The sequence below is a fragment of the Plectropomus leopardus genome, chromosome 15, assembly GCF_008729295.1.
Source record: "Plectropomus leopardus isolate mb chromosome 15, YSFRI_Pleo_2.0, whole genome shotgun sequence".
Taxonomy (NCBI): domain Eukaryota; kingdom Metazoa; phylum Chordata; class Actinopteri; order Perciformes; family Serranidae; genus Plectropomus; species Plectropomus leopardus.
Window position 1 is genome coordinate 21,337,098 of NC_056477.1, and position 26,363 is coordinate 21,363,460.

The following is a 26,363-nucleotide window of genomic DNA, read 5'->3' on the forward strand; positions in this document are numbered from 1 at the left end:
ACATGCCATTTGAAGGTGTTTTTGGCCTTTTTTTGCAACTTTCTATGCTACAGCGTGTCTTGGCATGCTAGTTTATGTTTTTTCAGCTGTTTTCAGCTGTTTTTTGGGATGGTCATTTTTTGACTTTTTTTGCCATACTATAGCCTTGCTTTCGGGCCATTTTTTCAACATGCCATTTTAAGGTGTTTTTGGCCGTTTTTGCAACTTTCTATGCTACAGCGTGTCTTGGCATGCTATTTTATGTGTTTTTCAGCTGTTTTCAGCTGTTTTTGGGATGGTCATTTTTTGACTTTTTTTGCCATACTATAGCCTTGCTTTTTGGCCATTTTTTCAACATGCCATTTTAAGGTGTTTTTGGCCGTTTTTTTGCAACTTTCTATGCTACAGCGTGTCTTGGCATGCTATTTTATGTGTTTTTCAGCTGTTTTCAGCTGTTTTTGGGATGGTCATTTTTTTGACTTTTTTGCCATACTATAGCCTTGCTTTTCGGGCCATTTTTTCAACATGCCATTTTCAGGTGTTTTTGGCCGTTTTTGCAACTTTCTATGCTACAGCGTGTCTTGGCACGCTATTTTATGTGTTTTTCAGCTGTTTTCAGCTGTTTTTGGGACGAAATGGTCATTTTTTGACTTTTTTTGCCATACTATAGCCTTGCTTTCGGCCATTTTTTCAACATGCCATTAAGGTGTTTTTGGCCGTTTTTGCAACTTTCTATGCTACAGCGTGTCTTGGCACGCTATTTTATGTGTTTTTCAGCTGTTTTCAGCTGTTTTTGGGATGGTCATTTTTTGACTTTTTTTGCCATACTATAGCCTTGCTTTTTCGGGCCATTTTTTCAACATGCCATTTTAAGGTGTTTTTGGCCGTTTTTGCAACTTTCTATGCTACAGCGTGTCTTGGCACGCTAGTTTATGTGTTTTTCAGCTGTTTTCAGCTGTTTTTGGGATGGTCATTTTTTTGACTTTTTTTGCCATACTATAGCCTTGCTTTCGGGCCATTTTTTCAACATGCCATTTTCAGGTGTTTTTTGGCCTTTTTTGCAACTTTCTATGCTACAGCGTGTCTTGGCACGCTATTTTATTTGTTTTTATGCTGTTTTCAGCTGTTTTTGGGATGGTCATATTTTGACTTTTTTTGCCATACTATAGCCTTGCTTTTCGGGCCATTTTTTCAACATGCCATTTGAAGGTGTTTTTGGCCTTTTTTGCAACTTTCTATGCTACAGCGTGTCTTGGCACGCTAGTTTTATGTGTTTTTTTCAGCTGTTTTCAGCTGTTTTTGGGATGGTCATTTTTTTGACTTTTTTTGCCATACTATAGCCTTGCTTTTCCGGGCCATTTTTTCAACATGCCATTTGAAGGTGTGTTTTTTGGCCTTTTTTTGCAACTTTCTATGCTACAGCGTGTCTTGGCATGCTATTTTTAATGTGTTTTTCAGCTGTTTTCAGCTGTTTTTGGGACGTGTCATTTTTTGACTTTTTTGCCATACTATAGCCTTGCTTTTTGGCCATTTTTTCAACATGCCATATTTGAAGGTGTTTTTTGGCCTTTTTTGCAACTTTCTCTATGCTACAGCGTGTCTTGGTACGCTGTTTTATTTGTTTTTATGCTGTTTCAGCTGTTTTTTTGGGATGTCATTTTTGACTTTTTTTGCCATACTATAGCCTTGCTTTCCGGGCCATTTTTTCAACATGCCATTTTAAGGTGTTTTTTGGCCTTTTTTTGCAACTTTCTATGCTACAGCGTGTCTTGGCACGCTATTTTATGTGTTTTTTCAGCTGTTTTCAGCTGTTTTTGGGGATGGTCATTTTTTGACTTTTTTTGCCATACTATAGCCTTGCATTTTTTCCGGGCCATTTTTTTTTTCAACATGCCATTTGAAGGTGTTTTTGGCCTTTTTTGCAATTTCTATGCTAGTGTGTCTTGGCATGCTAGTTTATGTGTTTTTTCAGGTTTGTTTTCAGCTGTTTTTGGGATGGTCATTTTTTGACTTTTTTTGCCATACTATAGCCTTGCTTTTCGGGCCATTTTTTCAACATGCCATTTTAAGGTGTGTTTTTTGGCCTTTTTTGCAACTTTCTATGCTACAGCGTGTGTCTTGGCACGCTATTTTATGTGTTTTTCAGCTGTTTTCAGCTGTTTTTGGGATGGTCATTTTTTGACTTTTTTTGCCATACTATAGCCTTGCTTTTTCGGGCCATTTTTTCAACATGCCATTTTAAGGTGTTTTTGGCCTTTTTTTTGCAACTTTCTATGCTACAGCGTGTCTTGGCACGCTAGTTTATGTGTTTTTCAGCTGTTTTCAGCTGTTTTTGGGATGGTCATTTTTTGACTTTTTTTGCCATACTATAGCCTTGCTTTTCGGGCCATTTTTTCAACATGCCATTTGAAGGTGTTTTTGGCCGTTTTTGCAACTTTCTATGCTACAGCGTGTCTTGGCACGCTATTTTTATGTGTTTTTCAGCTGTTTTCAGCTGTTTTTGGGATGGTCATTTTTTGACTTTTTTTTGCCATACTATAGCCTTGCTTTCCGGGCCATTTTTTCAACATGCCATTTTCAGGTGTTTTTTGGCCTTTTTGCAACTTTCTATGCTACAGCGTGTCTTGCACGCTATTTTATTTGTTTTTCAGCTGTTTTCAGCTGTTTTTGGGATGGTCATTTTTTGACTTTTTTTTGCCATACTATAGCCTTGCTTTTCGGGCCATTTTTTCAACATGCCATTTTAAGGTGTTTTTGGCCTTTTTTGCAACTTTCTATGCTACAGCGTGTCTTGGCATGCTATTTTATGTGTTTTTCAGCTGTTTTCAGCTGTTTTTGGGATGGTCATTTTTTGACTTTTTTGCCATACTATAGCCTTGCTTTTTCGGGCCATTTTTTCAACATGCCATTTAAGGTGTTTTTGGCCTTTTTTGCAACTTTCTATGCTATGGCGTGTCTTGGTACGCTATTTTATTGTTTTTCAGCTGCTGTTTTTCAGCTGTTTTTGGGAAATGTCATATTTTGACTTTTTTTGCCATACTATAGCCTTGCTTTTTCGGGCCATTTTTTCAACATGCCATTTAAGGTGTTTTTGGCCTTTTTTTGCAACTTTCTATGCTACAGCGTGTCTTGGCACGCTATTTTATGTGTTTTTCAGCTGTTTTCAGCTGTTTTTGGGATGGTCATTTTTTGACTTTTTTTGCCATACTATAGCCTTGCTTTTCGGGCCATTTTTTCAACATGCCATTTTAAGGTGTGTTTTTGGCCGTTTTTGCAACATTCTATATGTGTCTAATGGCACGCTATTTAATTGCATGCTATTTTTATGCTGTTTTTCAGCTGACATTTTTGCCAGCTATAGCCTTGTTTTTGGGTCATTTTTTCGACATGCCATGTTGGTGTTTTTCTGCCGTTTTTTTGCAACTTTACTATAGCCTTGCTTTTTTGCGGTTTAATCATTTGAAGCTTTTTCAATTTTTGCCATTATTTTGGTGTATTTTTCAACATGCACATTTTTTACGTTTTTTTTGCAACTTTCTATGCTAACATTGCGTACTAAACGCTTATTTTTATAAATAAAGATGAGTTTAAATGTTTTTGCCATTTTATGTGTTGAACTAAAAAGAAGACTTTTGAGGATGTGTTTTTGGGCCGTTTTTGCAACATTTTTTGACACGCTATTTTCAGCCTGTTTTTAGAGCTGTTTTCAGCTTTAAACACATACTTTGACATTTTTGCCATACTATAGCCTTGCTTTTTGTCATTTTTCACATGCCAATTTGGTGTTTTTCATTTTTTGCAACTTTCTATGACTATAGCGTGTCTTGGCACGCTATTTAATTTGTTAAACTTCTTTTCAGCTGTTTTTGGGAATGTCATTTTTTGACATTTTTGCCATACTATAGCCATTTTACGGGTCATTTTTTCGACATGCCACATTATGGTGTTTTTGGTTTTTCATTTTTTGCTTTTTTCATGCTACAGCGTGTCTTCACGCTATTTTATGATGTTTTTTAAAGCTGTTTTCAGCTGTTTTTGGGACGGTCATTTTTTTTTTTTTTGCCATACTATAGCCTTGCTTTTCGGGCCATTTTTTCAAACATGCCATTTGAAGGTGTTTTTTGGCCGTTTTTGCAACTTTCTATGCTACAGTGTGTCTTGGCATGCTATTTTATGTGTTTTTCAGCTGTTTTCAGCTGTTTTTGGGATGGTCATTTTTTGACTTTTTTTGCCATACTATAGCCTTGCTTTTCGGGCCATTTTTTCAACATGCCATATTATGGTGTTTTTGGCCTTTTTTGCAACTTTCTATGCTATAGCGTGTCTTGGTACGCTATTTTATTGTGTTTTTCAGCTGTTTTAAGCTGTTTTTGGGATGGTCATTTTTTGACTTTTTTTGCCATACTATAGCCTTGCTTTTCGGGCCATTTTTTCAACATGCCATTTGAAGGTGTTTTTTGGCTTTTTTTGCAACTTTCTATGCTATGCGTGTCTTATGCTATTTTATGTTTTTTTCAGCTGTTTTCAGCTGTTTTTGGGATGGTCATATTTTGACTTTTTTTGCCATACTATAGCCTTGCTTTTCGGGTCATTTTTTCAACATGCCATTTTAAGGTGTTTTTTGGCCTTTTTTGCAACTTTCTATGCTATGCGTGTCTTGGCACGCTATTTTATTTGTTTTTTCAGCTGTTTTCAGCTGTTTTTGGGACAGTCATATTTTGACTTTTTTTGCCATACTATAGCCTTGCTTTTTGGGCCATTTTTTCAACATGCCATTTGAATGTGTTTTTGGCCGCCGTTTTTGCAACTTTCTATGCTACATAGCGTGTCTTGGTACGCTGTTTTATTTGTTTTTCAGCTGTTTTCAGCTGTTTTTGGGATGGTCATTTTTTGACTTTTTTTGCCATACTATAGCCTTGCTTTTCGGGCCATTTTTTCAACATGCCATTTTAAGGTGTTTTTGGCCTTTTTTGCATTTTTTCTATGCTACAGCGTGTCTTGGTTGGCACGCTGTTTTTTTATTTGTTTTTATGCTGTTTTCAGCTGTTTTTTGGGATGGTCATTTTTGACTTTTTTTTTGCCATACTATAGCCTTGCTTTTCGGGCCATTTTTTCAACATGCCATTTGAAGGTTTTTTGGCCTTTTTTGTAAAATTCTATGCTATGCGTGTCTTGGCACGCTATTTTATGTGTTTTTCAGCTGTTTTCAGCTGTTTTTTTGGGATGGTCATATTTTGACTTTTTTTTGCCATACTATAGCCTTGCTTTTTGGGCCATTTTTTCAACATGCCATTTGAAGGGTGTTTTTGGCCTTTTTTGCAACTTTCTATGCTACAGCGTGTCTTGGTACGCTGTTTTATTTGTTTTTCAGCTGTTTTCAGCTGTTTTTGGGACGGTCATATTTTGACTTTTTTTGCCATACTATAGCCTTGCTTTTCCGGGCCATTTTTTCAACATGCCATTTTAAGGTTTTTTGGCTTTTTTTTTTGCAACTTTCTATGCTATGGCGTGTCTTGGCACGCTGTTTTATTTGTTTTTTATGCTGTTTTCAGCTGTTTTTGGACATGGTCATATTTTTGACTTTTTTTGCCATACTATAGCCTTGCTTTTCGGGCCATTTTTTCAACATGCCATATTATGGTGTTTTTGGCCTTTTTTTAAAATTTCTATGCTATAGCGTGTCTTGGTACGCTATTTTATTTGTTTTTCAGCTGTTTTCAGCTGTTTTTTGGGACGGTCATATTTTGACTTTTTTTGCCATACTATAGCCTTGCTTTTCGGGCCATTTTTTCAACATGCCATTTTAAGGTGTTTTTTGGCCTTTTTTGCAACTTTCTATGCTATATGGCGTGTCTTGGCATGCTATTTTATTTGTTTTTATGCTGTTTTCAGCTGTTTTTGGGATGGTCATTTTTTTGACTTTTTTTGCCATACTATAGCCTTGCTTTTTGGGTCATTTTTTCAACATGCCATATTAAGGTTTTTTTTGGCCTTTTTTGCAACTTTCTATGCTACAGCGTGTCTTGGTACGCTGTTTTATGTGTTTTTTCAGCTGTTTTCAGCTGTTTTTGGGACGGTCATTTTTTGACTTTTTTTGCCATACTATAGCCTTGCTTTTCGGGTCATTTTTTCAACATGCCATTTTAAGGTGTGTTTTTTGGCCTTTTGTGCAACTTTCTATGCTACAGCGTGTCTTGGTATGCTGTTTTATTTGTTTTTATGCTGTTTTCAGCTGTTTTTGGGATGGTCATTTTTTTTTTTTTTTTGCCATACTATAGCCTTGCTTTTCGGGTCATTTTTTCAACATGCCATTTTGGTGTTTTTGGCCTTTTTTGCAACTTTCTATGCTATAGCGTGTCTTGGTACGCTATTTTATTTGTTTTTCAGCTGTTTTAAGCTGTTTTTGGGGGTCATATTTTGACTTTTTTTTGCCATACTATAGCCTTGCTTTTTGGGCCATTTTTTCAACATGCCATTTAAGGTGTTTTTGGCCTTTTTTGCAACTTTCTATGCTACAGCGTGTCTTGGTACGCTATTTTATTTGTTTTTAGCTGTTTTCAGCTGTTTTTGGGACGGTCATTTTTTTGACTTTTTTTGCCATACTATAGCCTTGCTTTTTCCGGGCCATTTTTTCAACATGCCATTTTAAGGTGTTTTTTGGCTTTTTTGTGCAACTTCTATGCTACAGCGTGTCTTTGGCACGCTATTTTATTTGTTTTTTATGCTGTTTTCAGCTGTTTTTGGGACATGTCATATTTTTGACTTTTTTTGCCATACTATAGCCTTGCTTTTCGGGCCATTTTTTCAACATGCCATTTTAAGGTGTTTTTGGCCTTTTTGCAACATTCTATGCTATAGCGTGTCTTGGTATGCTGTTTTATTTGTGTTTTTCAGCTGTTTTCAGCTGTTTTTGGGAATGTCATTTTTTGACTTTTTTTGCCATACTATAGCCTTGCTTTTCGGGCCATTTTTTCAACATGCCATTTGAAGGTGTTTTTGGCCTTTTTTGCAACTTTCTATGCTACAGCGTGTCTTGGGTACGCTGTTTTATTGTTTTTATGCTGTTTTCAGCTGTTTTTGGGATGGTCATTTTTTTTGACTTTTTTTGCCATACTATAGCCTTGCTTTTCGGGTCATTTTTTCAACATGCCATTTTGGTGTTTTTTGGCCTTTTTGCAACTTTCTATGCTATGGCGTGTCTTGGCATGCTATTTTATTGTTTTTATGCTGTTTTCAGCTGTTTTTGGGACGGTCATATTTTGACTTTTTTTGCCATACTATAGCCTTGCTTTTCGGGCCATTTTTTCAACATGCCATATTATGGTGTTTTTGGCCTTTTTTTAAAACTTTCTATGCTATAGCGTGTCTTGGTACGCTATTTTATTTGTTTTTCAGCTGTTTTAAGCTGTTTTTTGGGACGGTCATTTTTTGACTTTTTTTGCCATACTATAGCCTTGCTTTTGGGTCATTTTTTCAACATGCCATTTGAAGGTGTTTTTGGCCGTTTTTGCAAACTTTCTATGCTACAGTGTGTCTTGGTACGCTGTTTTATTTGTTTTTCAGCTGTTTTCAGCTGTTTTTGGGATGGTCATTTTTTGACTTTTTTTGCCATACTATAGCCTTGCTTTTCCGGGCCATTTTTTCAACATGCCATTTTAAGGTGTTTTTGGCCTGTTTTTGCAACTTTTTCTATGCTACAGCGTGTCTTGGTACGCTGTTTTTTTTGTTTTTATGCTGTTTTCAGCTGTTTTTGGGATGGTCATTTTTTGACTTTTTTTGCCATACTATAGCCTTGCTTTTCCGGTCATTTTTTCAACATGCCATTTTAAGGTGTTTTTGGCCTTTTTGCAACTTTCTATGCTACAGCGTGTCTTGGCATGCTGTTTTATTTGTTTTTCAGCTGTTTTCAGCTGTTTTTGGGACGGTCATTTTTTGACTTTTTTTGCCATACTATAGCCTTGCTTTTCGGGTCATTTTTTCAACATGCCATATTATGGTGTTTTTTGGCCTTTTTTTTGCAAAATTCTATGCTATGGCGTGTCTTGGTACGCTATTTTATTTTGTTTTTCAGCTGTTTTGAGCTGTTTTTGGGATGGTCATTTTTTGACTTTTTTTGCCATACTATAGCCTTGCTTTTCGGGCCATTTTTTCAACATGCCATTTGAAGGTGTTTTTGGCCTTTTTTGCAACTTTCTATGCTACAGCGTGTCTTGGTACGCTGTTTTATTGTTTTTATGCTGTTTTCAGCTGTTTTTGGGACGGTCATTTTTGACTTTTTTTGCCATACTATAGCCTTGCTTTCCGGGCCATTTTTTCAACATGCCATTTTAAGGTGTTTTTTGGCCTTTTTTGCAACTTTCTATGCTATGGCGTGTCTTGGCATGCTGTTTTATTTGTTTTTATGCTGTTTTCAGCTGTTTTTGGGATGGTCATTTTTTGACTTTTTTTGCCATACTATAGCTTGCTTTTTGGGTCATTTTTTCAACATGCCATTTTAAGGTGTTTTTTTTGGCCTTTTTTGCAACTTTCTATGCTACAGCGTGTCTTGGTACGCTGTTTTATTTGTTTTTATGCTGTTTTGAGCTGTTTTTGGGACGGTCATATTTTGACTTTTTTTGCCATACTATAGCCTTGCTTTTCCGGGCCATTTTTTCAACATGCCATATTTGGTGTTTTTGGCCTTTTTTGCAACTTTCTATGCTATAGCGTGTCTTGGTACGCTATTTTTTTTGTTTTTCATGCTGTTTTCAGCTGTTTTTGGGACGGTCATATTTTGACTTTTTTTGCCATACTATAGCCTTGCTTTCCGGGCCATTTTTTTTCAACATGCCATTTTAAGGTGTTTTTTTGGCCTTTTTTGCAACTTTCTATGCTACAGCGTGTCTTGGGCACGCTGTTTTATTGTTTTTATGCTGTTTTCAGCTGTTTTTGGGACGGTCATATTTTGACTTTTTTTGCCATACTATAGCCTTGCTTTTCGGGCCATTTTTTCAACATGCCATTATTATGGTGTTTTTGGCCTTTTTTGTAAAATTCTATGCTATAGCGTGTCTTGGCATGCGCTATTTATGTGTTTTTTCTGTTTTCAGCTGTTTTTGGGACGGTCATATTTTGACTTTTTTTGCCATACTATAGCCTTGCTTTTTGGGCATTTTTTCAACATGCCATTTGAAGGTGTTTTTGGCCTTTTTTGCAACTTTCTATGCTACAGCGTGTCTTGGTACGCTGTTTTATTTGTTTTTTGCTGTTTTCAGCTGTTTTTGGGACGGTCATATTTTTTGACTTTTTTTGCCATACTATAGCCTTGCTTTCCGGGCCATTTTTTCAACATGCCATTTTGAAGGTTTTTTGGCCCTTTTTGCAACTTTCTATGCTACAGCGTGTCTTGGTATGCTGTTTTATTTGTTTTTATGCTGTTTTCAGCTGTTTTTGGGATGGTCATTTTTTGACTTTTTTTGCCATACTATAGCCTTGCTTTTCGGGTCATTTTTTCAACATGCCATTTTAAGGTGTTTTTTTGGCCTTTTGTGCAACTTTCTATGCTACAGCGTGTCTTGGTATGCTGTTTTATTTGTTTTTATGCTGTTTTGAGCTGTTTTTGGGATGGTCATTTTTTGACTTTTTTTGCCATACTATAGCCTTGCTTTTCGGGCCATTTTTTCAACATGCCATATTATGGTGTTTTTGGCCTTTTTTGCAACATTCTATGCTATAGCGTGTCTTGGTACGCTATTTTATTTTTTTCAGCTGTTTTAAGCTGTTTTTGGGACGGTCATTTTTTGACTTTTTTTTGCCATACTATAGCCTTGCTTTCGGGCCATTTTTTCAACATGCCATTTGAAGGTGTTTTTGGCCGTTTTTGCAACTTTCTATGCTACAGTGTGTCTTGGTACGCTGTTTTATGTGTTTTTCAGCCTTTTTGAGCTGTTTTTGGGATGGTCATTTTTTGACTTTTTTTGCCATACTATAGCCTTGCTTTCCGGGCCATTTTTTCAACATGCCATTTTAAGGTGTTTTTGACTGTTTTTGCAACTTTCTATGCTACAGCGTGTCTTGGTACGCTGTTTTATTTTGTTTTTATGCTGTTTTCAGCTGTTTTTGGGACGATCATATTTTGACTTTTTTTGCCATACTATAGCCTTGCTTTCCGGCCATTTTTTCAACATGCCATTTTAAGGTGTTTTTGGCCTTTTTTGTAAAATTGTATGCTATGTTGTGTCTTGGCATGCTAGTTTATGTGTTTTTCAGCTGTTTTCAGCTGTTTTTGGGACGGTCATATTTTGACTTTTTTTGCCATACTATAGCCTTGCTTTTCGGGTCATTTTTTCAACATGCCATTTTAAGGTGTTTTTGGCCTTTTTTTGTAAAATTCTATGCTATGGCGTGTCTTGGTACGCCATTTTATGTGTTTTTTCAGCCTTATTGAGCTGTTTTTGGGATGGTCATTTTTTGACTTTTTTTGCCATACTATAGCCTTGCTTTTCGGGCCATTTTTTCAACATACCGTTTGAAGGTGTTTTTGGCCGCTTTTGCAACTTTCTATGCTACAGCGTGTCTTGGTAAGCTGTTTTATTTGTTTTTATGCTGTTTTCAGCTGTTTTTGGGATGGTCATTTTTTTGACTTTTTTTGTCATACTATAGCCTTGCTGTTTGGGTCATTTTTTTCAACATACCATTTTATGTGTGTTTTTGGCCATTTTTGCAGCATTTTTCAGCTGTTTTTGAGACAGTTTTTTTCAACATGTTATACTATATATATATATATAGTTTTTAAAAGGGGAGAGACACACGTGAGTTAATTTATAATTTATTACACAGTGCCCAATTAAGGATGAACAGTTCAAAGTTCTTTCGCAATTAGATCTTTTCTGACATGTACATTTAGGGGATAGAGATGCCATAGATATTCTAAGTACTGTATATTCTACCCAATTGATTTAGACACTGGTGGTGTCGATAAGAAAAGAGATGTCTAGAGGATGAGGATGATGGGATGAGGAGCAGGACTGGTCAGTGATGTGCTGAAGACTTGAGGTGAATGTGGCGGAGGAGGGTATCGTATGTTTATCCTGAAATGACAAATGACAGCAGCATCGGAGTGAACAGTTTTATACTTGTTAGCAAAAATATGATTGGTTTAGGCAGATCATGGCAAAATTTGGTTGGATAAGCTTAGACTGACGGCCATGGTCAGCAAATAAGGTAGAAACTACGGGAAGGAAGAGAGACTTCTGCATGAAATGACAGAATAAAGAGAGTCTTAGTAGCACATAAAACATCCAAAATGGCATAAAAATGTCCTTCGTATCGTGTGTTCTCCAAAATAGCACAAAAATATCATAGCTTCCTAAACCATCCAAAACTGCACAAAAATATCATACTATAGAATGCCATCCAAAATCGTACAAAAAAGTCAGGCATAGTATGTTGTTCAAAATGACTTTAAAAAGTCATATTATTATCTAAAACAGTACAAAATATCACGGTATAATATGTTCTCCAAAATAGAATGAAATACTCATATTTCAGTATGTCATCAAAAATAGCAGTAAAATAAGTCATACCATAATAGGTCGTCCACAAAAGCACCAAAAAGTCATAATATAGCATGTGGTTCAAAATAACATAAAAAATAGATATGGTAAATGTAGTTCAACATATCACAAAAAAAAGTCAAACTATAATATGTTGTTCAAAATGGTATAAAAACGTCATAGAATACTATGGTGTCCACAGTAACAGAAATAAGTCGTCAAAAATAGCATAAAAAATCATACTATATTATGTCGTCCAAAATGGCATAAAAAATTCACACTTTATAGTATATTGACTAAAATGGCATAAAAATGTCATACTATAGTATGTGGTCCAAAATATCATTCAAAAAGTCATATTAGTATGTCATTCAAAATAGCATAAAAAAGTCACACTATGTCATTCTATATATAAGCCATTCTATAGTATGTTGTAAAGAATGGCATGAGAAAGTCAAACTATAGTATATTGTTCAAAATAGCATAAAAAAGTCATACAAGTGGACATAGTATACTACTATCCATAGCATAAGATGTTATAAAATGTTCAATATTTCATAAAAAAAAGTTATTTAATAGCATGTCTCATAAAATATCATCAAAAATAATTCTATCGTGTGCACTTTATAATGTTGTCCAAAACAGCATAACATTCACATTTTAGTACTTCATTCAAATAGCATAAAAAAGTCATAGTGAAGTTTTACAGCCAGTAAAGCATAAAAAGTTATATCATAGAACATCATCCAAAATATTCAGCACATCCTTTAAAAAGAGAAAAGTTATAGTATGTTTTCACTCATTAGCAGCTACCCATAAACTCTGATGTCACTTGAAAAAAGAAAAAAACCCAAAATCCATATGAATTGCCTCACACTAGTTTACAATTCTTGAAAAGAAAGTAAAGATGCAGACTAGTCACATAAAAATCACCGCCTGGCCCTACTTACACAGTGGTTGATATCGGCACGTTGGTGGATATGGGTGTCTCCTGATTGGTGGCTGAACCCTACGTTGAACAAAGAGGGAGGGACCAGCTGGAGACGGGGGAAGCGTAGCACGCAACACAAGAAGGGTGGTCTGGGGGGGTATGTGTGACCTGCAATAAAACATAATAAAATAAGCACAATTAACATTTTTATGTTCCAGGAAACTAACAGTACAGTATGTTTAAAAAAAAACCAAAACTAACACGATAGTAAGTCAAATAGAGTATTGTATCATAATAAAGTCATGCTGTAGTATGTTACAAAAATGTCATAGCAATTAAAAGAAAACAATGTCATATAAGTCATGGTATGGTATGTTGAAGTCTATGTCATAATAAAGTCATTCTATAGTATGCTTTTTTGATTGTTTTTTAAGTCATGGTAGAATATGTGATTTTTTTTAAACTGTCTTCACCAGCCTTTAAAGATGAACTGATATGACAATGTGTTTTAAGCTATTAAAAGCCCCCGCCTCATTGACCGGTCTGGCCGACACTGGACTTCTCAAGCAACTCGAAAACATTATGTCAAAAAAAGGATCATCAGCTTTTTTTTCTGTTTATATTAAATTCAAAGATAAGTCTGTGATATCTAAAACCATTTCCACTGTCATGTGTTCTCTCCAGATGTGGTGTGGCCCTATATCATGCCACATTGGCGCCAAAGGTCGAGGCGGGTGTCCTTCAGGCCAGAACTGCATCCCCATCAGGGAGAGCCACTGCTTCGTGAAGCCCTGCCACGGCCTCGGAGAGTGCTGGCGCTCCAACCCTCCCCCGCGTCCCACCAAATGCCACCCCAGCTCCAGTTACCAGGACAACAGCTGCGCCAACATCACCTTCACCTTCAAAACGGAGACTATGCCTCAAGTGAGTTACCTAGGCACCAGGGAGGGAGTGATTGAATTAAAGGGTTTCAGGGTCATTTTTCATGCCTCTCCCTCTCAACCACCACAGCCGCTCTTAAATGAATGGGAGCAGCAAACTGTGAAAGATCAGGTTTTCAGAAGTGCTCAAACATCCCTCTTGGGCAAAAGGATTTATAGTCTCCTGAACAATTCAGTCGTGTATTTAAATGTGTTCCAGGAAGAAAAAAATGCTCTCCCTCTTTCTCTATTTTTGTTGACTGCATCCAAGTTTTGGTGCTCCTGAGAATCAGGCATCCACGACTTCATGCCAGTCCCCTCTTAACCCCGACCGCACTGCGAGATTAATTTCAGGATCATATGGATTTGAGCTAAACAGGACCACTGGCGACTCTGTCACCACATTGGATCATTGCTTGCCAGTTGCCTAACAAGCATGACAGCAGATAGTGACAAGCATATGAGCTTGCGGTCTTTAATCTAAATGAGGTGGATCCCAACCAGATAGCATGTTGAACCTACTGCCAAAAATGCAGGCCCAGCTCTTCCTTTTTCTTGATTGCTGTGCTGATTTTCCATGTGCATTGACATTCATTTCTTCTCTGTGTGCAGAGCTTGACTGTGGAGGATGTGTGTAAGCAGCTGAGGCGCTTGTACGTGGTGAAGAATTTCTCCTTGGAGCATTCTGTGTCCATAACCTGTGACCCCTCATTCTCAGCCAGCAACGAAATCCACGTCTGCATCGTAAGTACCTCCTCCCACTTCCAGTCGGCCATATGTCTGCCTCTTGATGCGTACTCAAAAATATCCTCTTTGATTGATAGCCCGCATCATGCGTTCTTTGCAGCATTAAGACATGCTCTCATTGGATATGTGGTTGATTTAGGCTTGGCTGTGTTTGTGTCATGGATAGACAGAAAATAAACTCGATTAATAGCAGACGAGATGGAACTAACAGTTGCTTTCTTCTTGGCTCTTCTAGTCTATGGAGGATCATCGCTTGGACCGGAGCCCTATTAAAGAGATCACAGACAGGATAATTGACCTGGTTAGCAAACGCAACGGATACAACAACACCATCATCACTGCCATCGCAGAAGTGCGCGTGCCAAGCCCCAGCAAAACTGGTATGAACCGCCTCCAAACTCTGGTTGTTGCCTGTGAAGTTTCCCAGACTTGCACTCAGTGGGTGGGAGGATTCAGATTTTGAGGACAAGATAGAGCCAAGCCCTGAATATGACAGCAACACCAAAGAAAAACGTGCATGTGTGAAAAAAAAAATTCCCAACCCTCCCGCATAAGTCGGGCCGCCCAGGTCTGCCATCTCACAGCACTGGTAATGGAGCTTGAAAAGAATCTAGCCAGGATGGAAAGAGCAGAGCTGCTTGGCTACGTGGCTTTAGATTGGCTCATACTGCGACTGGCTGGACTCGTAGTAAGACTCCCGCATGTGTCCGCCATTCATCAATGTGGTGACAGCAGACTGCCGCCTCGGCCAAATAGAAGCAGCCTCCTCCCTGTCCGGGGCTCAGAGGTCAGGCTGCACAGGCAGAAGCATGCTAATAATTTAGCAAGCTTGACATAGTGATATAACAGAGGTGAGACCAAGTCATTGTCTTGCAAGTCACAAGTTTAGTCGTTGCAATTCAATCCTTAGTCAAAGCAGGTGAGTCCCGAGTCAAGTCCTAAGTCCTAAACTTTGAGTTTCCAGTCCTAAGCGAGTGATTCCATTTTAACAACAGTTATGTTAGTTTTACAAAACTCATAAGTCTTGTAAAATTTGTATTTATTTGTTAAAAGAAGCTTTTTTAAAAGTTTCTTAGCTGTAAAGATAACGCTGGCCATTCAAAGGAAGTTGTTGCGTGTTTGCATGTGGCAAACATTTTCACGACCACCACATAATTTTTGTGTGTGAACAAAATTATCTTTGGTATCATTTTCTAGAACTGGCGCTCAGTTACATAATGTTAATCCTTCATAGTTCTCTCTTGCAACTTGATTGGATAATGTTGTATTACTTTCAAACAAAAAACATCTAGGAAATTATGTGCCAACTTGCTTGAAATGAATAGCGTTAATGTTACTTGATACAGGAAATACAATTAATTGATTTGTGGCACACTTTTTTAAATTACATACAAAGGAATCAAGTATTTTCCAGTCCATTTTCCAGAGTCATTAGTGTTACAAAATCATTGTCTTATTTGAGTTTGTCAAGTAGAGTCTAAAGTCATCAAATTTGACTTGAACTGACTCGAGTCCACCCCACTGTAATATAAAAAAACTTTTGAATTGGTACTGTTATAAATGTGGAATCTCTTACCTGTGATTGTCTTCTTTTCCTTCGTCAGACTATTTGGTGCCCCTCCTGAGCTCCATCTTCATCGTCATCTGGGTCCTCGTGCTGGTCTCCATCTTGCTGTGGTGCATGCGCCGCCGGCGGAAACAGAGCAACCACAACGGCACGTCTTCCACTGGCTCTGAGGACAACACAACCAACAATGTGCGGGAGCAGCTCAACCAGATCAAGAACCCTATAGAGAAGCATGTGGGTCTCACGGTGGCCATCAAAGACTATGAAAACAAGAACTCCATCATTGCCAAAATAAGGACAAATCATCCCGAGGGGGATGAGGACGACAAGGAGAGGCACTTACAGAAGGGCCGCTTTGCCAAACAGCCAGCATACACACTGGTGGAGAGGGACGAGAAGACGCCCATCTCCAATCCCAACTCCACATCCAAACACCCTAATTGGACTAATAAACAGGACAACAGAGACTTGGAGACAGCAAACAGCATAAACAGGATGGACTACATTGTATAGCAGACAGCTGTGTTGCTGAGCAACCAAGCCTGATGCCTTCACACCCCGGTGGTGGGTGGAACGGGGGAGCTTTGGCATGTGTAGTTAGCAAACTGTCATGTCAGTCGTGACCCCACAGTATTTTCAGATATTCCCCGTGTTAATTTAAGTTTTGACAAGCTGGCTTACACTGGCAGTGACAGTTGCTTTGGTTGGCTGGAAACACAAGGCACTGGTATACATTTCACTGTAGAACTAGTTGCAAAAGTGTCCTCCTTTGCATTTCATTTCCCTTTTTTTTAAATTTAGTGGACACATGGAAGGGGCTCCTGGTGTAATTGTTGTACAATGACTAAAACAACCGACGTGTTCAACGCTAGAGCTAATTATTTTTAGTATGTGTTTGAATTCTTTCTAGTTCTGTTTGGAGAAAGTGCCTTTTCAGCTTTAGACTTCAGCAACTGTCAGATGAGAAAAAAAGATCAACTTTATTATTTATTTTTATTTTGGGGGGGGGGGCGAGGGGAGGGGGGGGGGGGGGTTCAATGTCAGCAGTTGCTGCCAATATGAAGAATTTATGTCGATTTAGAACATGTAGATATGTACATTTTTTTATTAATCATTGTGTATATTTGATTTATTAACTTAATAATCAAGAGCCTTAAGATATCATTCCTTTTTATTTATATGTCCTGTCTAGTTTGAAGGTTTTGATAGCTGTGGAAGCCTACCATTTCTTTCAATGACTTAATTTTCAACGCATTCTATAAAAGCCAAATTTCAAAGAAGACAAAGGATGGGCACTTTTGGCCTGAAACACTTTTTTTTCTCCACACTCTTGACATTTCATTACTTGTTGCCAGGACCTTGATTGAAGGCAAGTGAGGTTAGGACAACAGAAGATCCCAGGCTGCTGCGAGGGATGGACATGGTGGCAGACATATTGCTTGCCACTAATGGATAAATACTTAAGGGAACAAAAATCCTTCAGCAGCTACAGTTTAACCCATTGACATATTTCAAAAGGCTGTCAAAATCCACCAACTTGCAAGGCAAGTCACATCAATACGACACGCCAGAATTCCCATCTGCTTTAGTCAGCGTAATATCATAAGCTAGACCACAAGTACTTGAACAGTAGGGGGGCGATGGGATCACTGTAGAATCAGATACAATACACTGCATTGCTCTGCAAGAGTCTGCTTTGTTTCTGTGCAAAATTAGTTTGGGTTTTTTTTTTTTTTTAAATGAGGCTCTTAAAGACAGACATGTTTTATCTCATTTGTTAACCCTTTGAGATCATGGCAACATTTTTGTTCTATTTTTGACTTTGTGTTATGAACTTGAGAATTATGTGTTGATCTGGCAATATATTTTTGAAAGTCATATTTATTAAATATTTTGTATGAAAAGAGAATTAAAGTTGTCTTTGTTCTGGAGAGCGAGTTAAGAGTCTGTCTGTGATGCATCAAGCCAAACATGTCAGAGCATATGAAAGGTTTCTCATGCAGCTGGCGTGGGAACTGCCGCTGGAGAGACATCATAGACTTGAGCAAGATCTCTGTCCAAATGTGTTTACAGCTAATTACGTTGTAGCAAGCCATCCTCGTATTAAGCCAATCCTGGAGAACCAAAATACCCTCGCTCCTTATGATCCTCAGACAATGTTGCCCTTGTTGGTCTGGTTTAAGTAGCGGGCTTAACTAAAACCGTTCAAACTAGCAGGCGTGAGAAGTTTTAGAGTTGGACTGATTTTAAGACATACATCTCTGCAGAATCTGTTTAAAAGGATTAAATCCAAAGCCAGAGATTATCGACACCTCTTAAGGATGGCCTTAAACGATACGAGGACTTAAAACAGTCGGGTCAGTTTCACTAATCCACCGTGTCATCTCTTGTCTTGATATGAACAGAATTGGCTCCTGCTCGTGACTCATCTCAGGTTACACCCGCTAATACCGACATAGTGGGAGCAGAGAAGCACTGGTTTATAAGGAACATCACTGTTGGACAGACCTTCACTGTCAAATTGCCATGAGCAGTCTTGACTGTGTGGGAGGAAAACAGTGTGTAAAGATCTACATTTTATTTTATGCTTGCTCCTTCCAGAAAATTATCAAGGAAAAACATTTATTTTTATCATAAAATGTCCTTCCAGTAAAATAAAAAATAAAACATGACAACATTATGTCATCTGATAGGACTTCTTGGGCTTTACATGAGAGTCTGAGTGACTGTCGGCCCCTGGCTGTCCCGCGCTCTCTCTGTGTTACAGCCAACTGAGTGCTCCGAACAGTGCAGTGTTGGGGCGACGACAGCGGCTACATTTTAACCTGTGATACTGTAGACGTCCTGTTACTCCCACATAAAACCACTAATACTTCAATACTGCTCATATACCCACACATATTTGGTTCTGGTTCAACGTAAAAGCTGCATAATACCCTCAAATTTAGAGATACATTTCAGGTGCTTAGCAACTAAGCATTGAGCAAATTGTATATGAATGAAATCTTAACTACAAAAGTACATTTTTGAGAATGGGGTGATGAAATAAATCTGGAAACAGCAATCAATCACAGCAGAGCTTCGGCGGGGAAACTGGACAGTTTTCAGACACGTAGGAGCCAGTATTTCAGACTGAAAGCCATGACGTACTGCATGGCTCCTGCCTGTCTGAAATCCCCAATCTTTAACACAAAACCAAATCTAAACTCCAATTAAAGGTTTTTGACTTTCATTTGCGAGCCTCTCTTGACCACCACTACTTATGGGTGGAGGCAAAGTCTGTTTCAAGTATTTGACAAAGCGTAACTCAAATGCTCATGTATCAATTGCCATAATGTGTTCAACATTTGATCTGTTTGTGTGTGTGTGTGTGTGTGTGTGTGTGTGTGTGTGTGTGTGTGTAGTGTATGTACAGCTCATGTGAAAAGAACAGATATTGTAGTAGAATATAACACGTGTACAAATGCAAGTCATGTGAGGTAAACACGTAGCCCGACAATATCATCTCTATCTCTGTGGCGTCAGGCATCTTTACTGTAGCTTGTCTCTCCCCCTCAGGACCTCTTCAGTCGTCGTAATCTGGAGGTTCTGGGCACATTTTCACTCCCCTCCTCTCCGAGTGTGGATCTGGAACTAATAGAGGAGCCTGAGGATGCAGGCTTGACAGATAGGCCCCTCAGACTTGCGGCCAGCCTGTTTTGGTTTGTCTGTGCCGTGTTATTGCTTGTGAGGGGGAGCCTCTGGGCCCGTTTCCCTGGAGTAAGCAGCTCTACTTCCAGTGTGGTTTTCTTGCGCTCGGAGACTGGGAAAGCCTTGGATTCTGCCTTGGCTTCGACGAGGGGAAGGGGCGGCAGAGGAAGAAGGTCATGCTTGGATGTTTGTGTGGAGCACTCGGTGAAGTGAGTTTGCATTGTGGCTGGAGGTCTTCCAAGGCACGTCCTCTTGGCCCTCTGTGGGTGAGGGTCTTCCCCCGCATCGCTTGGCTTGTACCTCTTGCTCTTTCTTGTCTCCTGACTGATTTCATGTTGGCAGAAATCTGCTGAGGCCCCATTCGGGTTGATGCTGTCTGGGGCACTGCTCTCAGTCTGATGCTCTTGGGTCAGGCTCTGTTTCAGAGCAGTCCCAATCTGAGCCATGGCTTCCTTTAAGGCAGTGGGGCAAGGCACCTCGGCGTCCCCCTCTGGGAGGGCCTTCTGTCCAGAGCTGGCCTCTTTTGGACTTGATTCTGGCCCTCCAGCTTTTAGTTCTCCTCTTTGGTTTTTAGGATGTGCTTTCTGGTCAATCTGCTGTTCCTCCATACTGGACCCACAGAGCTCTCGCTGGACACTAGCTTGCTTAGCTCTGAAAAAGTTAAAAGGATGAGAGGATATGAACAGATATTTGAGTGTCCTCTCTGACTGGTGGGGTCGGAAAGTTCTGCATTAGATCATACTTACATCTTTTGAAGCACAGTTTTCTTTGTTTTTGTGGGGCTGTTGAAGGGCTCTTGGGTTTCTCCCACTCTGGAAAAATATTCCGATCGGCTTTGTTCGCTCAGTTCGGTCTAAAGAGGACAAACAGAATCGGTGTAAACAAAAAATATTATTTTTGGCATTCCCTGCAAAGGTTTGGCTCCACAGCAGACTGCTGTCATCATCTGGCATGGCTGGACGTTAAAAAACATTCACTAGACTGCTGTGAAAATGATAAGATAGTGAATACAATTACAAGTCAAAATAATCCAATATGACAAACAGATAAATGTATCCTCCTGACTCTCCTAAATTCCAAATAATGTGGCTGCCTCACTATTTAAACTACAGTATGATATGGTACAAGAGGAATGTTTTCTTTAATGCCTTTAGAGACACCCCAGCTGGCACAAATAATTAGTCCCCCACTTAATACTGTCCAAAGCAACCACCTCAAAGGCTTTCAGGAAAAAAATCATTGGCTTGTCATAGTGTGACGTGCGTTTCACAGCCTCTGCTGTCTGAGACTTGGAGTGGTGCTTACAGCCTGAGGCACGATTACTAAATGGTGAAACCATGTTGACAAGTCAAAACAGCGATTAAAGAAGGATCCTTAATAAGATGACAGAGTAAGGCAGAGGAAAAATACAGCTGACGCAGAAGGGAAAATGCTAAAAAGGGGCTACAAAGCGTCTCAGAGGAGAGAGGATAAGATAAAACAAGTTAGTGAAAGTAGCCTTGTGGTTAGTAGAATCTAGCAGTACTTTGAGTTGCTGGATTAAATGCAGACTACTCTGTATGTTTGAGCTGCTATAGAAGTACTTTCATATTGGCTAAAACGGTTAACTATGGGTTGAAAGTTCAATAAACCCACAAACAAAGGGGACTCACTGAGGCAGAACAGGGAATGGGCCAAAGATTGGATCTCACCAACGTGTGCCCTCAACGGGCCACTAATGAAGGTTAATCACAGGTCTTTTCCTTGGCTGACCTAGAACAGACTCTGGATTTATGAGAGAACAAGAGACGCTGGTGGTAAATTGAGCAGAACTTTGAGGTTGAGAGCCCGACAAGTTATTGAAAATTAATTGGGAGAATACCAGAGTAGCTCTGGTTTCCAGATTAAGCTGAAATATGTTTGTTTAACCAGAAGAAGGAGGATAAAGAGCTTCATGATTTAAGTGACACACTGTAAACTAATAAGTATAAAAGTCTACAGTGATGTGCAGCTCTATGAGGCTGTAAACTTCAGGCACAGCGGTGCTTTGAACGACATCCCAACATCAGCATGCTAACAACAAGGAGTTGTCTTCAAGTCTGAAAAGTAAAGCCAATGTGGAAGTGCCTCAAACCTGCATTCTTTCTTTCAGGAGACAACTCTACTGGTTACAAAAAGAAGTCAGATTGTACGCAAGTTTAAACAAAAATGACCCTATTTTTCACTTGATTTTTTTACCTGAAAGAACCATTTCCTAACGTGTTTATGGCTTCAACCACTACTTTCAGGTCTTCAGTACAGCATGAATGCATTTTGGAAATGATGGTCCCAGAGCTGCTACCACCACGCTGTCCTCAAGCTCAGATTGACACCTTTATTCTCCACAGCTAAACCCCCATGTCAAAATGTGGTCAGTTCAAGAGGTGAAACGATCCATCAATCTGGATCAGTATATCGATTCAATGAGTAATAATCCACTATCATTGATGCACAGTGAAAACATAGATCCATATCATCCTCTTTCGGATATGCCTTTATTTTGAAATTCTGTATCACAGTCAACAGTGGCAGGCAGTCAGTATTTTTGCAGGTATTTCATGATAAAAAGTGCAATTTTATATTAAAAACTTGACCTGATGATGGCGCTTAATGAAGAGTTAAGGGATAACCAATTCATCAATTCCATAACTGAGACATTTCAGTCTAAAACAAATATCAACATTATAGTAGGACTCAAGGAAAAGGCTTAGGAAAGATAAAAGTCAGTAAGATCTAGCCTCTGGGACAAGGTTTTCTGCTACTCCACCGAGAAGATGAAAAATTATGGAATTATTTGAATTGCTGGTGGCACAAGTTGAAAAGTGAGGGGTTCACCAAAGTCATTAGAATTCATCATATGGCGACCATGCATGCATGCACCAAATTTTATGGCAGTCCATGCAGAATTTGTTGAGGGAATTAGGTCTGGACCAAAGTGGTGGACCCACTGACTGAAAGACACTACTATCCATGGAGCCATGCCGCTAGCTGAAAACACTCAGTAGACTACTGCCGTGGGAAAATACAACCAGACAGAAGTTAAATCTTGTAAAATCAAGGTTGTGGTCACTGTTTGTTTAATATCAGCCATTTTTCAGATCATTACTATTCCATAAACTGGTTGGTAAAATGATCAATGTGCACTCTAAGACAGGGGAAAGCCAATGTGGTAAGCTCTGGCCTCCATTAAAAGAGAAAAATCGTTAATGTGCTCTCCCACATGTCATGATACCAGTGACAACATATGACCCGACACACAGGAGGAAGTACTAATCGTCCCAAGCTGCAAGGGCAAACTGAGGCGTTGTGGCTTTGCATTGGGTGTTGAGACCTAACTGCACTCTGGTCTGTGGTGTGGCGGACGGAATAAAGAGGCCAGACAGAGGGAGGGGAGTGAATAAGGAGGCTGGGCAACAAGGAAGTAGGCGGAGATGACAAGAAACAAGGGACAAGATACAACAGAGTGAAATCGGAGAAAGAGAAGGGAGAACAACAAAAGAAGAGGCACCCCCCAGAGTCATATCGTCTGACCTCAACAGTCTCTCCAGCATGCCCACAAACACAAGAATCCACACACAGGAAGTTCTCCACAGGCTGCCCTTTGTGCAGAGATGGAGTCATGCTACAGTGTGGGCAGAGGGTTCAGTCTTTACGCTCTCTCATACCCAGAGCTACAGCTAGCATTTGGATTTGGGACAGTGACACACATACAAACTTGCATTTGTTACGCACTCGCACACCCACCCCAACAACAACAATTCTGAGAAAGATGTGGGTGCCATCATTTGCATCGCAAGGCCTTGATATGTATTCTCATCTGTTTAATATGAATAAATGCTGTTTGAAAATGAACTTGAAAGAAAAATCAACAAAAAGCCAATGGGAGGTTCTCTGGGAAAGTTTTGTGCCTTTCTGTTCCTGTCGGTACGACTTCAAAAGAGCAGGAGATGGAGAGAGTGAAAGAACAGAGTGATGGAGAGGAAGGAGCATGAAGAGAGGAAGAGGTGGGATATACATAGAAAGTGGAAGGAGAAAGACAGACAGAGAGATGGTGCATGAATTATTATCACCAGGGGTCCAGAAGTTGGATATTCTGGGTATAGCTACTAAAGAAGAAAGCAGAGGGATTAAAGACGGAGAGGGGGAGAGAATAAAAGAGAGTAAGCTGGTGCACGAACAACATTATAATCGTCACAAGCTCTGTGGATAAAACAGTAAGTATTGTGTGGGAACCGAGGTGGCCTAATCTTGTACGGAATGATGCAAACTCCCAATAGCTGGAGAGCGTCCCATGGAACAGGAGGGAGGGATGGTGGTAAATAAGAACTTCTACCCGCCCGCTGCCGCCACTACCTCTCCCTCAGCAACAAGGATTTAACCCCCCCACCGCCAGCCAGTCTGCTCGCCCCCACACAGAGCTGCAAAACACTTCTCGTGATGCAACACGTGGAGCAGACCAACAGTGCCCTCCCTGGCCCCGGAGCCTCCAAAACAACATGGCTCCACCACGGGAGCTGCAACAAGACAGCACATCTGGATGTCGGATTATAAAGATAAGCCTGGCAAAAGGGCAAGCTTAGCAAAGAGTATGAATCATTTTGGTTTAAAAGGATACCAGTACAGATTATTATAGCTTGAACCAACTCTGAATGACTCCTGGAAACAACATCAAAAAGATAACTGACTACAGGGTCCATAAAATACAGGGAATGAACACTTTCTCCTCTGCCATCTAAGATAAGGTAGGAACACAGACAGGAAGATTATGTTGGTTATCTTTTAAGGCAGCTGCACTTGAAAGTTATCCACTGATATGGCCAAAAAGTCTCTCAGTAGTCTAAAATACTGCACTGCTGCATAGGATGGCAAAACCCCTCTCCAAAGACATTTCTTATTTAGTAATCTTACACTCTGCTGACATACAGTGGAGATTTGCTCTGAATAATCAACATTACCGAATAGATTGCCCTAGGGATGATGTTTTTCTGTAAGCTAACATGAAGGTTATCATCGCCCTAGTTCCCTCGCTAAAAAGCCGATGAGACTTTTCTGATGCATTTTGGATCATTGCAGTAAATAAGCTCTGTTGCAAACAAATGTTTACAATACTTAAATCTTTTGTTCAGAATAATCTTCATAAATAAACACCACCTTCAGGGTTTTGTAAGGCCTAAATGCAATTGCCATAGGAAAAAGCTGATGTTAGGCTATGAAATAAATACACAACGGTCGCATGATGTAATGTTACCACCACAACAAGGCAGTAAAGCCGTGTTCGGCATGGTGATGTTCTGTAGTCTGTAGTCGACTTTTAGCAACGTTTAGCCGTTATTAAGACACATAAAATCTTTAAAGTGGGGTATTTACTGAAATATTTTACGTTGCAGAACAAAAAGTGAAAGTCTCTTCATCTTGTGTTAACCACAGACCTTATTTTAGGTATCTAACCAAAAACCCATTCAAAAAAACAACTGGTTTTGAGACAAGGATACCAGGAATGCCAACTAATTTCCTGGTTTTAGGACTCATTCCTGGGGCACTCTGTCTTTCAAAGGCTCAACCATTGCCATAGTTATCAATGTCCAAATCAGTATATGTGAGTTTTTTGGGACTGTTTAATGGCATGTGTTAGATGTTAGCTGCAGCTGCGTAGCTTGTGCTTATCGGGCAGACGTTGAACCGACGGTTTATGTTGCTGTTCGTGTTCATGTCCAACTTTTGGCTGAGATACTGCAACATGAGGCAACACAGCAGGGAACTTTTATCGCTTCTAGTTTCCTGATGTTGGTTTGGTGTGTCTGGGCCTTAAAAATTGTATTTGGGACAGCCCTAGAAAAGCAGTCAGCTTTTCAGGGACCAAGAATTACAGGCTTTTTTCTGCAGCTTGACAACAATACATTTTTTAAATGAATCCCATTGGTTTTCCAAGGATTTTTAAGGGAGGTCAAAAGATCTTTCTTAACCCATCATGGAGCCTATGCAAACTTTTAACTGAAGTTAAAACACGAAAATTTCCAGAGGAAAACAACAAAAAAAAACCAAAAAGACAAGTCAGAAAATAGGTCAGCATGGAAAGCTCCGATCAACCATCAACTCGTACGGTATTTGCTTGTGATCTTCCACAGTGGATTGTTTGTTCTTGGATTACTCCAATGTCCCTGTATCTCACCCAACAATCACAAAACGAATGAAATTCCGTCTTCTATAGCCCGTTATTCACTTATCTGTCACAAGATAATGATTCATACCACTTGAAATGAATGAATCCCTAAAAGTATTCGAGTTATTAAAAAAAATGAGTTTATTCAAAGGAAAGCCTCTGAACACTTATGATGGCACAACTAAATATACAAAATCCTTAAACTGGCACCAAGAAGCAACATCACTGTTAAACTGTCAGGGCAGAAATACCTCCTGCAGAGATGTTCGTGAAACTAGTCCACAAATTCCTCCCCTATCCCTCCTCCCACCCTGCTCCCAGAGAGGAAACATGCCCTGTTTGTCTAAGCTCACCACATCTTCCCTGAAACAAAGTCAACAAACATGCATGGGCACATACTTGTCTAAAATAGAGGACAGTTCTTATGCTTGAACAATGACAAACGTTGTGGGATCCACCCATGTGTAAGGATTAAGACAAGCTGTTAACTGTTTGGATTCACTTTGTGCAAATCAATGAAAGCAGCTTTGAGACAGGATGGAATGGAGGGACATGATAGTGTGCTGTAAAGAGATCACAGCCGTGTATTTGGCCTTGGAGGAGAGGAGATCAGCAGACACTGGAGGCTTGGGAAAGCGCTGCTGCTAGCTGTTGCGAGCTGTGAAGAACAGAGGCGTGCTGAGGTCATGAGTAAACACACAGGCTCGTCCACAGCTCAGAAGAAGGGGGGACTGGAAACACATCTGCTCTGCCTTTGATCCAAACTTCTGCGGCCCAGCACGCCACTCACCTCAGCTGCCCACTCTGTGCCTGACTA

The 26,363-nt window shown here is 39.5% G+C and overlaps 2 protein-coding genes across 2 annotated transcripts in view; one reads left to right on the forward strand and one right to left on the reverse strand.

Annotated features, from left to right (window-relative positions):
* jag1b (jagged canonical Notch ligand 1b) overlaps positions 1-16,680 on the forward strand; it is a 50,611-nt gene extending 33,931 nt beyond the window's left edge. The window contains exons 23-26 of the mRNA XM_042501823.1: positions 13,129-13,368; positions 13,977-14,108; positions 14,347-14,491; positions 15,716-16,680. Coding sequence (XP_042357757.1) covers positions 13,129-13,368; positions 13,977-14,108; positions 14,347-14,491; positions 15,716-16,191 — 993 coding nt within the window. The 3' untranslated portion in view covers positions 16,192-16,680. The remainder of the gene's footprint in view (positions 1-13,128; positions 13,369-13,976; positions 14,109-14,346; positions 14,492-15,715) is intronic.
* A 2,289-nt stretch (positions 16,681-18,969) lies between these two features.
* LOC121955013 (SLX4 interacting protein) overlaps positions 18,970-26,363 on the reverse strand; it is a 37,354-nt gene continuing 29,960 nt past the window's right edge. The window contains exons 6-7 of the mRNA XM_042502787.1: positions 20,115-20,221; positions 18,970-20,019 (exon numbers count right to left, since the gene is read on the reverse strand). Of these exons, the coding sequence (XP_042358721.1) occupies positions 19,233-20,019; positions 20,115-20,221 (894 nt within the window). The 3' untranslated portion in view covers positions 18,970-19,232. The remainder of the gene's footprint in view (positions 20,020-20,114; positions 20,222-26,363) is intronic.